Here is a 16736-nt window from a genome sequence, read left to right as displayed (position 1 = left end):
CATAGTAAACTTTTGGCCTGTACTGTATATATATATATATATATATATATATATATATATATATATATATATATATATATATGGCTGTTTGCATGATTGCCCATAGTGAACTCGCGATTAATCACAAATTAATCAAACATTGTTAATCTGTTATAACGGTACTTTAAAAGGGATATTTTTCACGTTTTTAATGCTTATCAACATGATAGCGGGCAAATATGCTTGCTTTATATATATATATATATATATATATATATATATATATATATATATATATATATATATATATATTAGGGGTGGTACGGTTCATGAAAAAACATCTGAAACGTACGGTGTGCTTGTCTCGGTTCAGAACGTGTGTGTGTAGCGCGGTTCGTCAATACACTTCTAATGTGCACAAACCACTTACTGCCGTTGTGCCCTCTTTCAACACCTATGTTAAAACAGTTACTGCAAAAGTCGAGCGGGATGAGCGTTAAAAACGCAACACATGGCAGATGATTGGACGAACGCGTCACGTGGGGCTGGCTGCTCTCGAATTTCAAAACAGACTCTAATGGCGTCTCGTTGTGAATACGATCTCATATTTTACGAAAATAGTTCACCGAAAAGTGTTTCTGAAAACATTTTAAGTGAGAAATAGATCATGCAGTTGCTGAATCTGTCTTCATTTCAGATTGACAAAGTTTAAAAGAGTGAGCCGACCGAGTGTGGAGTGCTGCAGGTCACGTCACTTGTATTTTTGTAAGAGCTACACTGGAGTTGTTAGTTTGATAAATGCAAGTTATTTCAATTGTTATTCTGTAATATTTCAATCTTCATGTGCTAAAAAGGGCACATATGTTCCTGTAAATGGCGATACACACTCATTTCTTTGCCAAATAAATAAAAAGCTTATTGAAATCATCATTGTCTTCCCTCTTGCTGTATCAAAATCTCACCTCGCTTTCCTCAGAGATGGTCCCGATAATGTGCTTAAAGTCAAATTCAGTTTGTGCATGATTACAAGATAGAACTATGTTTTAATACTGTGTCCTACATTGGATAATTAAGCTACTGTATATATCATATGCTGAAGTATATTTCTGGAGTGTTAAAGATTAAAGAAAAAATGACAACAAAAACCGTACAGAACCAAAAACGTGACCTAAAACCGTGATACGAACTGAACCGTGGGTTTTGTGAACTGTACCACCCCTAATATATATATATATATATATATATATATATATATATATATATATATATATATATATATAAATTATTGTTATTATTATATGCAACAATCCAAAGCAATGACAACTACTGTCTAGAATATTCTCCACTACTAGTAATCTAGCTAACAGATGGGCACATATGACCACATGATAATGTATATTATCCAGCTCCGCTTCCTGATTTTTCTAAACTACGGAGCCCAAATTACAGACGCACGTGGGTTAATTGTGAGTGAAAACAAATTAGTGGTGTTAAAAGGAATTGGTGTTTACTGCTCCAATATATACAGTGTGTGTATATATATAAATATGTGTGTGTGTGTGTGTGTGTGTGTGTGTGTGTGTGTGTGTGTGTGTGTGTGTGTCAAGCTAAAATATTTGTCATTGTCAAGTCATTGCTTGTTGACAGCTGTGTCACTGTTACTGCTACGAGTGCCAGTCTCCGATTTCAACCAGGAATCAGGATTTGACAAAACTGGAGGCAACAAAAAGTAAGCTCTAAGAAAAAAAGAAGAGAAGAATATTCGGTGCTTCATGCAAGGATGTATTCGCAAGGGTCCTATACGATGATGGAAAAATAAATATCAAGAAGCAGTTCTTGTCAAAGGCAGACTAGACAAGATCATCTTTGTTTGTTCAAACACCAGTAACTATATCAAACAACAAACCTATCCCTGGATCCTATCCCAGCATGCATTAGGACTGAGTCAGTTTGGCATGTCCTGCCCTACTCTGTCTTACTTTGCTTCTTATTGACTTATCAACTGATTATCTTCTTTTAAATAACTTTACTTTTTTCCGAAAATTGTTAACCGACAATGCCCAGTGAAACCGACATTGGAAACTGTTTGTAAATGGGCAGGCACTTAAAAAGAAATACGTGGCATGTGATTGGATGAACCATCTGTCTATCATGTCCGCCATCTATCACAACCACACACGTTGCTGCCAGTAGCTCCTCACCAGATGCTGATAGTTCAGAAACAAACAAACGCATTACCTGAAGCCTAGTGTATATCCACAACGTTCCACTTCCGGGATTGCGCCGGGGCCGCCGGATTTTCCGCCGGATCATGTCCATTACATTCCGCTTTCTTGGTGTTTCTCTGGTGGATTTATGAGGCCTATGGTTAACTGCTCCTCAGATCTCTGCAGGGTAAACCCAGACAGCTAGCTAGACTATCTGTCCAATCTGAGTTTTCTGTTGCACGACTAAAACTTAAACTTAAACGTACACATGTTCCACCAAAACAAGGTCCTTCCCAAACCAATTTGGCAGCGCCCAAGACTATTGTGATTGGTTTAAAGAAATGCCAATAAACCAGAGCACATTTTTCTCCTGTCCCGGAATGCTGTGTGGACTAGCCAGACCCTCCTCTGCAGCGCTGAGGACGAAGGTCTGGCAAGGCGAGACTACTTGAAGCCTGACAATATGGATTCTTGTGTGATCTTGTGATATTGCGAGAATGCAGCTGCCGTGCAAGGTAAGTCTAGAAACATGTAAAGAACATGCACATTCCAAAGACGTTTCCAAATTTTCCAAGCTTTATTAAGTATTTCACACTTTAAAATGACTGCTAAGAGTGAGAGTGCATGACGTGCAACCAAGGTCACAACACAGATGATCCCATGGCATTGTGGTTGAGTTATATCTGTCCTCCTTCACCTTAAGTTCACTTTGTTGGTCCTTTCTGGGGCTTTCTCGAAGCTATCCCAAAAGTGTCTCTTTTGTTCAGATTGAGTCATGTGCTTTCTCATCTCCTCACATCTCTCTCATCCATCCTGTAATCACTCACTGCCTCCTCTGCTGTCCACCGAGGGCTAACAAATGAATCCTTTCCTGCTTCATCCCACACCACATTTCATGATACAAATCACACCTATCATGCATAGAAGGTCTACCAAAATGGATTTCCAAGGACAATATCTCTGGAGTGAAAGTACCTATATAACCAAAATGTGTCCCAACACCTTAACCCCTTTGAATGTCAGAACAGTCCAAAAATAGCTCTGAAATTACCAGTCATCTCATGTTTAAAGGTTAAAGATTTCAGCCACGGCACAGGAAGTGTGGTCACAAAGTGAGCCATGCACGTAGAACACACTGACTTCTGAAATTGTTGAATTGTTGGATCTTTGTAAATTATAGAGTGTGGTCTAGACCTACTCTATCTGTAAAGTGTCCTAAGATAACTCTGGTTATGATTTGATACTATAAATAAAATTGAATTGATATTTGCTTTTATGTCCCCCAAAATTCTAAAATTGATATTGTTACAAAACACTTGAATTATTACATATATGATCAAAAGGTCATATTAGAATTAATATAGGTTAAGCACTTCATGTTGGCCGTCCTATTGACTCAGTAAAATAGATAATTATGCTCTATCACATCTGTCATACCAGAGGCCGACCACACTCACTGGACAACATCCTATTTGGTTTTAATAATAGAAGGGTAACATTGACCCCATCATTCTACAGATCAATATATAAATTAGGGATCGACCAATACTGGTTTTTCAAGGCCAATACCCAAACCGTAGTAGTTAATGAAACTGATAACCGAAATTTAGAACCAATCTGCATTTACAGTGAAAAGGAAAACCTTTAGGTCAAAATTAAGATTTTGGGGCACCTGCGTAGCTCACCTGGTAGAGCAGGTGCCCATATATAGAGGTTTGCTCCACGACGCAGCAACTGCAGGTTTGACTCCGACCTGCAACCCTTTGTTGCATGTCATTCCCCCTCTCTCTCCCCTTTCATGTCTTCAGCTGTCCTATATGAATAAAGGCCTAAAATGCCCCAAAAAGTACTAAAGAATTTAGATTTTGGAACATTACAAACTCCAACACAAAACTTTGCTTTAAAGCTATAGTGGGTAGTTTATGTCTCCCCCATGAGGAATTCTAAGTAATGACAACAAAACTGTCGGCACATCCACATGATAGAAGCCTTCCGTGATCTTGCACCACCCCCACCCCTCCTCCATTGCAGTTGCTAGTAGCCAAGGAGGACATGGAGGATTAAAAAAACTTGATGGACTCTTCAGAAGAGGTCATTATCTTCACTCGAGTTTCGATATGATACCGACTTCTGAACATAATCATAATGAGAGATCCAGCGAGAGATGTGTGGAGCTGACGTTCATTAATATCAAAAGGTTACGCACTAAAGCTTTAAGCAATTATTTAATAAATGAGAAACTTTCAGCATAATACCCAGTAACAGAGAGTCAGATAGTGTTGTGGGCGGGACATTAAGTCAGACTCAGTGGTGAGTCAAACTGAAGCAGAGGGACAAACACAGAGCTGTAGCCAAGCCAAAATAGACTACTTTTTAATTAATTAACTTTATTGGTTATCAGGCAAATAAAACACAGACACAGATAATCTGCAAACTGCCAAAAAACGGGCCGTTGAATCAGTTGTTCCAAATCAATCTAATACCAGTTCTTCCTGTATCTAATATCTGTGAATGACCAGTATGGTATGGTTAAGGTTAGGGAATAATCGTAAGGTATTCTTAAGACTACACAACAAAAGCACTTGGTTAGTCCGATGTACTAACTACACATCCATCCACCACCCTGACTTCAACACTCTTAACCATCCACCTCACTACATAAAGGGCACACTACTTCCTGCAGTGGCACTGAACATTGGCACTGGAGGTAAATTGTGATGTGCGGATCGTCTAAAATGGACGTGTGACTAGAGAGACTGGCCCGAGAAATTGGCTAAAATCAACATGATGTTAGGCTGACTAAAAAAAGTGGCAATTATCTCTGATTATCAAGCTAGCTCTGGGGGGTACCAGAGAAAAGCTTTAAAATTATGCACATACTGTAGTTATTTTAATATAATATTGCCATTTAAAAGAATCCAATTTTTCTCTGTCCTCTCAGTTGCTTGGACAAAGAAAATTGCCTAGCGTTCTCTTTACCTAGTTGTATTTCCATTAGTTTGGTTCCATTAATGATTTGGGTATACAGATCCATATGAAGAGAGGTTGAGCACAAGGCAAAGATCTAGAGCTTCCCCCTCTTAGTCGATTAAGATAAGCCTCTATTGTCTCCTATAGGAGAAATTTGTCTTGGGGCAGTCTAGAGAACAAAGATGGCGACACATCGCACATAAACACAATAAACATACAGTAAACATACATAAAACATAAGCATGCATTATCTCATCCAAATACGTTCAATAAACATTCGATAAACCTCACACAAGACCACCCTATCTTCCCCCACACTCACAGAAGCAAGAGAACCCACTGCACATCCTCCCCCTCATATTGCACTAATTCTATTTTTATAGATCTATAGATTGCATTTCCCATTGAACCATGCTTTGATCAATAACATATGTATTGCACCAGTGCCCTACCAGATATTGCACATCCTACAACCATAATGGTGAGTACCAAAAATATTACCTATGCCCCACGCCAAAAACATCTCTGGTAAAGTGGTGCTTTTGCATGATTTTTTGAAGCCATTTCTTTAGTCAAACTCCATGTCTAGCCCCCATCAGCTGAGTCCTGACAGAAGCTTTCACCCCTCCGTCTGCTACTGGGCGGGACCCTCAGTCCCTCCGCAGAGAGGGAGTGAAGGAGGCTGGGAGACAGACTGTGATCTATGAACTCCTCCGTTGCTGAAGGTGCTAAGACCAAACAGGTCCAGCTGCGTATTGCCTGACCCAGGTAACAACTATCTATCCTCATCAAGCCACCTGAGACAACTCCCCTTCTCAGCTTGTCAGCCTCTTCCCTCTACCTCCCCCACTCTGTCTCCCTCGTCTCTGTATCTATTGTCCTTCATTCATTCATCACTCACAACTATCACCCCTTTATCCCTTTCTTCGCTGCACAGCGGGCCATAACTGCCCGGCTCCCCGGCCTATTTCTACACAGAACGCATTACGTCTCCCAATCCTCTTTTTATCTTCATTCACCAATTCAATCCATCCAGCCGCCCATCCAGCCAAATATTCAGTGACTGCTTGCCTCTTCCATTTGAGCTCATCACAGGGTTCCATCGCCACTCGTTCACTCTGAACCTCGGATTATCATCTAAGAGATGCTTCGCCCGTGTGGGTTGAAGCACACAGAGGGTGAAGAAAAGCTATAATGCATCCATCTCTTTCTACAGTGTCTCTACACGAGCCAACAGTGGATGGTATATTTCTTTTTTTCTTTTTCACACCTTAAGGCACAAACAGCCCACACCCCGCTGTTGAGCACCATAAGCGGGATTACATAAGTGCCATAACTAGCAGAGAGGAGGCTGGTTCGGCAAGGGGATATTAGCTACTCTGGAGACCGGGGGAGGATTATGCAGGAGATACCCACCACAACATCTTCTCTGCTTGGTTGGCTTCCCACGGCTCAGTATAAGCCCACTATCGGCCTGGGGAGGGAAATATGGGGAGGTGGCTCAGAGGAGGAGGAGGAAGAGGAGGAGGACAGAGAATAAGACCATAGGCTGATTAGGGGAAGCGACAGAGAGAAGCAGGGAAGGGAGGGAGAGTTAGATGGTGGAAACGTTAAGGGGAGAAAAGGGAGCCGAGAAATGTTCCATCCCTCTGGCCATAGTCCTCACGAAGCCAGGATAGAGATGTCAGGCCACATCCTGTCTGCCGGAAAGGGGGGAGGCGGGGGGGATCAAGCAGTAGACAATTAGACCTCAAGACACAGGCCCCTCCTCTGTCGCATTTCTCCCTCTCTCCTATCTCCCTCTTTTGTCTCTCTTTTCATCACCACCCCCTCCTGTTCTGAGCATTCCAAAAGCTATCCAATATCAGCACTCGATTCTCCTCTTTTTCCCGGAGGCCGATCAAGTGTCCCTCCCCGGACTACAGAGGGATGGGACTTTGCAAGGTCACAGAGCTCACTTCCATCAGATGAAACCCTAAACCTTTCATTTGCCTCTTTCTGTCCCCTCTTTCTCTCCTCCACTTCAGCCAAAGCACTCTACTTGCTTGGGAGCCAATGTCATAGAATTATCCTCACTTTCCACAAATCACACCCATTTTCACTGGCTTGATTGCCACTGTAGATACCATTTCTCTGCCATTTTGCTGAGAGCAGGCTAAACTCCAAGGGTGACCTCCCGAGGTCAGAGAAGACACAAATAAATCAATTTTTCCCAGAGTCTCTTTGAATGCAAGGCTTGTCTTTCCCTATTGTTTTACAGAGAAGCAGAGATAATGGTTGATCTTAGCACTTGCATGCTTTTGGAAACTGTGCCGTTGATATATGAACTGTGATGTAATCAACTTTTTAGAAGCTTTCCTACTCACCATTTATCTCAGCATTTCTTCTACTCTCTTTCACACTGGGTAAACAGTTTTCCAGGTAAACTCCATTGTGATAACAGTTCTCCCCTTCACTGAGCTGCGGCGGCAGCGGCGGCGGCTCCCAGCACAAACAAGGAGTCTGCATGATGCCGCAGGGCCTGTTAGACGTGCTGGAGGCCAGACAGTCCTCCAGCCACTGGCAGAGCATCTGACAGGCCGCCATGCTGGGGTTGCGCTTCCCCACCACCAGGTACTCTGTTTTGAAATCCGCATCGCCATCTGTGATGGCCATCCCCGCCCGAGGCGGTCCCTTCCTCATTTGGAGGAACTGCTTTCCGGCCTCCAGGAAGGCCACTGGGGCAGAGCTATCGCACAGCCTCACCACCTCGTCAAAGCTCTCCATGCCCAGGTAGGTGCGTGTGGTCTCCAGGAAGGAGTCATACTGGAAGGTGCGGAGCTGTGATGGCACGCAGTCCTCGGTAGGTTTGGTCACCTTGATGAAGATGGTGTAGCGCCGCGGGTCTGGGTTCTGCAAGGTCCAGGAACAAGGAATGGCGGGGAACACTGACGATGACAGGAAAAAGCCAAAGAAGCGGCTTTGGACTAAGGTGGAGCAGGAGTCCGATTCTGGGCCTGAGGGTGCTGCATGGCAATCCTCCATCAGAAGCAGAGGGACAAAATACAAGAGTAGCACTGGGAGAGGCCACCTCGACTGGCCAGGAATCCGAGAAACAATGCTTGTCATGGTTTGCAGGTGGAGGCAAGGAGAAGGAATCGTAGGTTGATGACTGGTTTCTGGCTTCGCAGGACTCTACCTCCAGCTGTGTAGGGCAAAGGAATAAGAGGAGCAGGGGGTAGAGGAAAAGGATGTGGTGGAGGACAAGGGGGAGGAAGGTTGCTCTCAAAGATCCAGCAATCGGCCCATGGCTGCATCAGTCGACCCCGAGATTCACAAGAACCTGTGAAACGGAAGAGACAAGATGTGGATTAGACTTTGTATCGCATCAGACAACATGATGAGATTACACTGATTCTATTTATCTCGGCAATGAGAAATCAATCTATCAGCTGTTATTTTTTGCTCTGTAAACTGAGAGCGACTGCAGTGATTCGGGCCCTGGAGAACAACAGCAAGTTGAGTAGAAGCAGATGGAGGGAGGGAGCCAGTGGTTTAGTTTTTCTTCACTGCGCAAGTTCAGGTCGGTCTTTTCCTGAGAGACAACTGTTTCCCTCACATGTCTGCTCTCATATTTCATCTGCCAGCTCATTAATTTGTCCAATTATACTACTAATTACTAAAAAGGCAACACCTGCAGACATTCATTACTCCAATTTATCAGGGTCGAGACACGGACAGTAATGCCATGATCATAGTCATCTTTCCTTTTTGCTTATTAAAGTCAAAACAATAAGCTGTTTTGCCTTTAAATACACATACATAAAATAATAGCAGTATATTTCTTTTTGGCCCATTTCTTCTATTGCAAGTCTCTTTTACATTATGTACAGGCTGCTTCCCCTTGAGCAGCTTTTCTTTTCAAGTTGTTATAATCAATGTTTCCTTATTGAAAAGCTATGACGTGGAAAATTGTTATAGGATTGTAAACAATGTCATTCAAATACACGCTCCCGGTATGCGTTTGTTCAGTTTTCAGCCAAGCGTGCTGATTGATTCAAAATGAGTGCTTTTTAGGGACATTGTCGTAAGTTGTTAAGTTATTGTATGAAAAACCAAAGGTGCTCAGTTTGCCTTACTGACAAATATTAATGTCCATATAATGTTTATTGCAGGTTTGAATGAAAAGAAAACACAATATTATGCAAAGCAATCTTTAATGTAACCTTCATTAGCTAAAACAGCTAAATTGATAGATGTTTTTAGAAAGTGATACAAATGACAGGGCTTAACGCTAACTTTTTACAATGGTTGCCGGCTTGGCAACCAGGCATCAGCTTATGGTTGCCGAAATTGACAATACGGTTGGACATTTAAGTGGCACTGTAATGATGCACCGAAATCAGCGTTGCTATTCCATCCGGTAGAGACCATTGCCATTGCCAACGGCACATGTTAAAATCCGCTACTAAGCAGATTTTAACATGTGCTGTTAACGTGAACAGAAAATTGCGTTGCCTGTATGTTTTCACAGCAAACACACGTGTGTGGAAAGCGGTCGCACAACAGCTGAAATGTTGTGTGCTGCGCACGAACAGTGTTTAAAATGTAAATAGACAACCAAATAAAATATTTAAATTTTTAAATAAATTTTCCAGTTTTGTAAATTTTGATTTGTTTTTATATATTTAAAAAACACAAATATTGAACAGGTGGTTGGAAATCGGAGACCACAAAACAGTTGCCAATTGACTCAATCTGGTTGCCAAGGGCAACCGTGCAACCATTACTGTTGAGCCCTAAATGAGTTAAATAATTAGCAAAAACAATGTACTTCAACATTAAAACAGAGCCCTAAGGGATGCGTTACACACCACATTAGGGTAAGCCAATCAGGTATTTGCCATGATGCAACCGATCCTACTTTAAAAGTGTATTTGCCAATTTAGTTATAGAATATACAGTAATTACATCACACATTCAGTCAAAGCTAGAGCTGTAACAATTCCTAATTTTGCTATCCAGTTAATTGTCTCAGAAATAATTGCGACTACCGTTATAATTGTCTTTTTCAGTCAAATTTAAAAAATATATATTTATTTATTACTTTTTCAAACAAATTAAAGTTTTGAATGAATCCCAGGATACATATTTTGGTTATATTGCTGTAATGTGACCCATTAATGTAATAACACAGCCTATGAAGTAAACCATGCCTCTTTATTATCATAAAACACTGCATTTTCTTCTTAAGTAAATATAAAATTAACAAAAGAACATTTATCATATCAATAAAAAAACAACGTTTGGTTGGTAAAATAAATATGTTGTAAATTCAAATCAGAGCGTCTTCTGTGTCTGGAATGGATGTATTCTTGAGTCTATAAGGTAACAATAATATAATAAGATAACCTTGTTTGAAATGGGTTTAGCTAAAAGAAAATTTTGGTTTTGTCTATACTACTAAGTATGTATACTATGTTGACTGGGTTAAATAGAATTGCATTACTAAAAAGAGACTAAAATACAATTTTCATTGACTAAAACTAGACTAAATGTCATCAGTTTTCATTGACTAAAACTAGATTAAATGTCATCAGTTTTCATTGACTAAAACTAGACTAAATGTCATCAGTTTTTGTCGACTAAAACTAGACGAAAATAGTGGATGGATAATTCTGACTAAAATAAGACTAAAATGCTCAGACTTTCAGTCGACTGAAACTTGACTAGACTAAAAAGAGAATAAAACTTATAAAAAGTAAAATGACAGCTTGACACAAAGACTAGACTAAAATTAAAACAGGCTGCCAAAAACAACACTCGCCCCACTGTAGCTGTAGTTTAAAAAATGTCTTATAAATACATGAAAAAATTCTAGTCAGAATATGAGTCTGATACTGCTCCACTGGGCTGTAATTATGGGGCATGTTTCAACCGAACCAGGAAAGAAAATGGCTCTGCACTCAATTAGATAAATCTACAACCAATGAGAGCAACGGAGACAGACGTCACAGACGCTGCACACATCTCAATTCTCCAGCGGCAGCCATCTTTGTAGTAAACAAATTCAACCCAAGATGCTCTTTGGTGACATGGTTGATTACGTTACTGTTGATCATCTGTCCATCATCGTATAAAGCCTGCCCTGACAATTTGATTGGTCCAAACAGCAATGGTTTGTGCATAGTTGCTCCACAACGGATCAAGTCCAGACCGAACTTCCCGACCTCAAATGTTGTGGGCGGGGCTTAGTTCGGCTGGCATTCCAGGCTATTAAAAAATTATTCCCAGTGGCTTAGGCCTGGTGGGGGGCAACTTAGGCCCAGTGGGCCACCAGGCTTGCAATTCACTGGGGGAAACCCTGCTACAGATTATAAAAATAAGAGCCCAAATCCCCAGGGAACTACACTAGCATAATGAATGGCGGTCGGTAGATTAAACACAAAGGACAGACTAACATTACATTAATAAAGTGCTTTGGTGGATTTTTAACGTTTGATAGCCGATTTGAATTGCAACTGCGGGTGGGGCGTCCTCTGGTAGGAAACCTAGTCATAGTACTGTTCTGTGATGCTACAGCGTGCACACAGGTATTGTAAACATGTTTGATGAATGCAAACAAAAGTGTGACCCATCTTATTAAAAATATGCTCTGTTTTAATTGCTGTTAAACAAAGAAACTGTGATTATGTAACAAAATTTTGGTTAGACAATTATGTAATAATTGTACAGGCCTAGTCAAAGCAGGCCACCCCTTCAAATTTTAGAGCCACAGCATCCCTCATCTTAATTTACATAATACATTACAAACAAGCCCAGTAAGGTTTACACAGTGAGGTATAAAGATAAAATATTTGGGAAAAGAGACCACTGGTATTGGATCGGTAATCTGGTACTGTACCAGCATAAACCCTAATGTAAGATGTTAAAATCAGGTAAGCAAACATGGATCCAGTGCATCCTAAGTGGAGAACAAAACAGAACTAAATGTTGGACATTAGGTGGCGCAAACATGCTCAAACACATACGCCATATCAACTCTATAAGGAGATAATGTGTCAGTGTTGAGTTTATAGCTTGTTATGCCACCCCCAAGTGGCCCAGAACATCAATTAAAGAAGTGGTGTCAAACTCAATTTCACTAAGGGCCACACTGGAAAATAAGAATAACATTAAGGACATGTTTAGTTTATTCACATGCTTTTATTTCATTGAAAAAGTCAAGCATCTTTTACATGTCTCATATACCCTTCTCACTTACAGTTTGGTTGACATAAAGACGCAACAAAGTCAGCAAAAAGGGAAGTTAGCCGTAAAAGAAAAAAGCGTCAAAAACATTGGAAAAAGTGGCAAAAATGTTGTAAAAAAGCACCAAAAGCATCGTCAAAAGTGACAAAATGTGTAAAAGCAAAATAAAACATTGAAAAAGCCACAAAAAACTTGGACCATAATGTATTGTGAACCTAAATTGATATGCGGGCTGGATCAAAATCTGCGAGGGGCCTGATTTGGCCCCCGGGCCTGAGTTTGACACGTGTGAATTAAAGCTATAGTTGGAAACTTTTTATAGAAATAAGTTTTTGTCATATTTGCTGAAGCTGTCACTATATTCTGACAGTAGTACATGAGACAGATATAAAAACAACATGTTCCTCTGCCTCCTCCAGGTGCTCCTAATGGCATTTTCAAGATTCCACGTAAATTCCAAGTAAAACAACCAATCAGAGCCGAGGAACAAACAGCCCACACCCCGCTGTTGAGCACCATAAGTGGGATTACATAAGTGCCGTAACTACCAGAGAGGAGGCTGGTTTGGCGAGGGGATATTAGCTGCTCTGGAGACCGGGGGAGGATTATGCAGGAGACACCCGCCACAACCTCTTCTCTGCTTGGTTGGAATCCCACGGCTCAGTATCAGCCCACTATCGGCCTGGGGAGGGAAAGATGGGGAGGCAGCGAAGGTGGCTCAGAAGAAATCACTGGTACTACGATGGAGTCTCTAACGCAGTGTCAATCGCTGCTAATGGACAGCGATCTAACTGTCAAACCAGGCCGCACTGATCAAATATGAATCAAGATTCTGTTAATGCATTGGCTACTTCGCGCCTCAAATGTTTTAGTGTACTGTTTAGCTGTGAAATGAGAAAGTCTGTGACGTTGAAAACAGGCCCACCGGCCAGTGCCAAACGTGTTAATTTTTTCAGCTAAACAGTACACTGAAATATGTTTGGGAATTTGTATCAAAGGGACCAAGAATAGCTTTAATTTCTGAGGCTTCTATATTCCCCGTATCTGACAAAGCAGTGTGTATCTGTGTAAACCAGAAATACTCTGAATTAAGCAAAACTTTTGTCTGTTATTGAATTCATATTTGGGGCTAAAAGTGTCTGCCTCTGATAGTAGCTAAGCTGCCTCAAGTGTCCAGCCAGCACTGCAGTATTCTCTAGGGGAATGCGGTAAAAGTGTTGCCTTACAACAATGGAACACCTCCCTCTTTGAGGCTAAAATAAACCCCTGGTTTAATTCAGGGGGTGTCAACTCTTAAAACCCTAAGCTATGGCAAAGTCCCTGTATCTAAAATCAAAAGGCTTTTCTTCAGGTACAGCAATTCATCCTGTCTCATTGTATCTCAATCCGCCTCACGTCTAACTTTGCCTCGCCCTATTTCGTCCTGGCAGCTCTCTAACTTCTCCTTGTACCAAAAAGTGTCCAGGGAAAACTACCTAGGCCTGTTTTTACCAGACAGGCCTGACAGTAATGGAATGAATAGAGCTTTAACAGAGGATAAAGAGCTGCTCTTTATTGACAGCCCTGCCTCATTTATCTTCAGCCCCCCATCCCCCGCCCCGAAACACACACAAAAACACACACACACACACACCTCCTCCTCCTCATCCCCATAACCTGCTGACAAGGAGTCTGATCCGACCAACACACAGCGCTCTATTGGGGGCTTCCTGTTCATGTCAAGCCTCACCTCATTACTATCACCGTGCACTGCCCCCCCCTCCCCTCCTTACCTCCAACCCTGTAACACACACACACAGTCTCCCACCGTCCTCTATCGATCCATCGTGTTCCAGATGCTAACAGATGGTGAGCTGCTATTAAAACACTTTCGTCTACTTTGCAGCACAGGAGAATACGATATGGCAGAGAAACGAGAGACATGAGCCAGAGCTGCACAGTGGCAGTCTGCTGATGGAAATCTGATTCATCTTGATGTTCTCTGTCAATGAATCGATGCAACTCTTTGAATGTCTGCTGTTACAGTGTATGTTGAAATTATGGTTTATGAAAGGCTTAGCAGGTGCTAAGGCTGGATACCGAATTCTATATTTTTTAGGCAACTACCAAATAATGCCTCTAAAGTATCGAGTATCAAATTTTAGGCAATGACCGAATAATGCCTCTAAAGTATCGAGTATCAAAAAAAATGCCTCGTCATTCAATACCCAATTTCAATACCCTTAGGAATAAATCTCAGTTAGCCAATAAGCATGCAGCATGCTTCTACCAAGATCTAATAATGTCTGTGATTGGCTATTTAGCATTACTTGTCGTAGAAAAAAAGTATAATTTAGGAACCGGTATCAAAGTTACGTTATTTGTATCGGTACCGGTATCGAAATCTTTTGAACGATACCCAATCCCTATCAGGCACCAAAGGCTGCAAGAAAATGACACTGAGAACTGGTGATTCCAGGCTTTTGTAGGTGGAACAAAGAATTCAGCACAGGTGGAACTTAGCATGGCTTGCATGAATCCTTTTTATTTTTTTTATATTTTATTTTAGTACATGTTACTTTTAGTCCCTAATATGGGTCACACTAGAAAAAACATAGACTTTTAAAAATGCAACCTGATAGCATATGTCATTAGTTTAGATAAGAAGCCTTTATTGTCATTATGTCATTGTCAACAAAATTGCAAATGGCCCTTCCAGCGGTGCTTAAATCAAACTATATTGCACACATCCGTATATATAACCTAAAAACAACAACATTCATCCATTCATCAACCAACATTCATCATAAAACAAGGACAGGTAGGTAAGACCCTCTCTGACTGATACACTGCCATTTCCATGCCTCGCTCCTCCTCAAATTGTTAATGAGAGGCAATATTGTTGATGAATTTTACACAATGGTCTGAGTTTCACGTGTTTCATCCATGTGCCGCCAGTGTCGCAGTTTCTCATTTTGCCCGATTCTGTGCGTACGCTTGGTTTCAGCATGTCCGTGGAGGACCGCACATTTTCCCGTCGTTTGCTTTTTAGAAATCCCAATTCTTGCGTAGAGAGTGGCATACGTTTATAAATGGGGCCCCTGGTGACAAATAAATTCATTCAGTTTGCAAGCCGCCAATTCTCTGAGTGATGGTCCTGTTTGTTGACCGAATGATTGTGTCTTAGTTTAATTGAATACAGATTATACAGGTAGCATTTTAATATATTTGTATGTGGAGCTGTGGTCGATATACCGGGCTGCCTGGGCACATTTCATATTCAGAGTGAGGAAGTTCTTCCCTGGGTGAAAATGTTAGTATTCTGTAGCTGTGGAATTATTCATTCCTTTCAGCCTGTGGCTGGAACAGCAAGCAATTAAAAGAACAAAGGTGTTGCATTAGCCAGCAGCCTTGAAGCATGAATCCATGTAAACATGGCCAACAGGCTGGCTCTGTGAGTGAGTCAGAACAATGGCCCAATCACAGAGAAGCAACAGTCCCTCAGACAGAGATGTAGAGGGAGAGATAGAGATAGAGACAAAGAAAGCACTGATGAGAAAATGATAGAGTCACACGGAGCATCACTTCTCACATCAGCAGCACAGGGATTACAGGCTGATTAGCAGAGTAACACAGGGAGCTGCTGCCACACTCTGCTGTGTAAACTACAAGGCAAAAAGCCATGGGGCTGCGAGACACACATGGATTCCCTCTTCTCTGAAGTACAAGTTGTGTAAAATTGCTCCTCTGCGTCATCAAATTCTTTCAAAGGCAAAATAATTTGGCAGCTACAGCAGTTTGTGGAGTTGGATATGTTGGAAACTATTTGGTCCATGCATATGATGCTCAAAAGAGTGAATGATGGAAGAGGGTAAGATTAGCTTTTCGTTCAAAATTAGATATTAGGGCTGTCCCAAACGATTATTTTTTCGATGAGTCGACTAATCTAACAATACATTTTTCAATTAATCTAACAATTAATTTTTCAATTAGCGATTATTTACCCATTGCTCAATTATTAACAATTTACACAAAACAAATTTCAATAAGGTTCAAATGAAATAATAAAATAAAATGAATTTGTAGTGCAACCTGAAGCCAGATGTAGACTATCAATCCAACCACAAAATAAAGTCACTTTCAGGAGGAATACAAAAATAAAAACTTAAAGTACACAGAGCAAGTGCAAAAAGAGCAGCCTGTATTTGCTTTTTTTTACAGTAAGTAAAATAATGAATAAGCTCTTGTTTAACATCCAAGCTCTTTTCCCTTTAATTTAACTTTAATTATTTGTATCTAAAGGCTGGTTAAGCACTGTAGGGAGGAGAAGTTGGACAGTTTTTTTGTCTCGTTCCAGTGACTGGCACATCT

At 41.0% G+C, this 16736-nt stretch overlaps 1 protein-coding gene across 1 annotated transcript in view; it reads right to left on the bottom strand.

Annotated features, from left to right (window-relative positions):
* Positions 1-16736, bottom strand: part of adgrb1a (adhesion G protein-coupled receptor B1a) — a 201122-nt gene that overhangs the window by 144310 nt on the left and 40076 nt on the right. The window contains exon 2 of the mRNA XM_028580628.1: positions 7523-8478. Within this exon, the coding sequence (XP_028436429.1) occupies positions 7523-8264 (742 nt within the window). The 5' untranslated portion in view covers positions 8265-8478. The remainder of the gene's footprint in view (positions 1-7522; positions 8479-16736) is intronic.

This window comes from Perca flavescens, chromosome 6 (genome assembly GCF_004354835.1).
Source record: "Perca flavescens isolate YP-PL-M2 chromosome 6, PFLA_1.0, whole genome shotgun sequence".
In the NCBI taxonomy this organism is placed as follows: Eukaryota; Metazoa; Chordata; class Actinopteri; order Perciformes; family Percidae; genus Perca; species Perca flavescens.
Note: the sequence above shows the minus strand (reverse complement) of the source record. Positions and strands in the feature narration are given on the sequence as shown.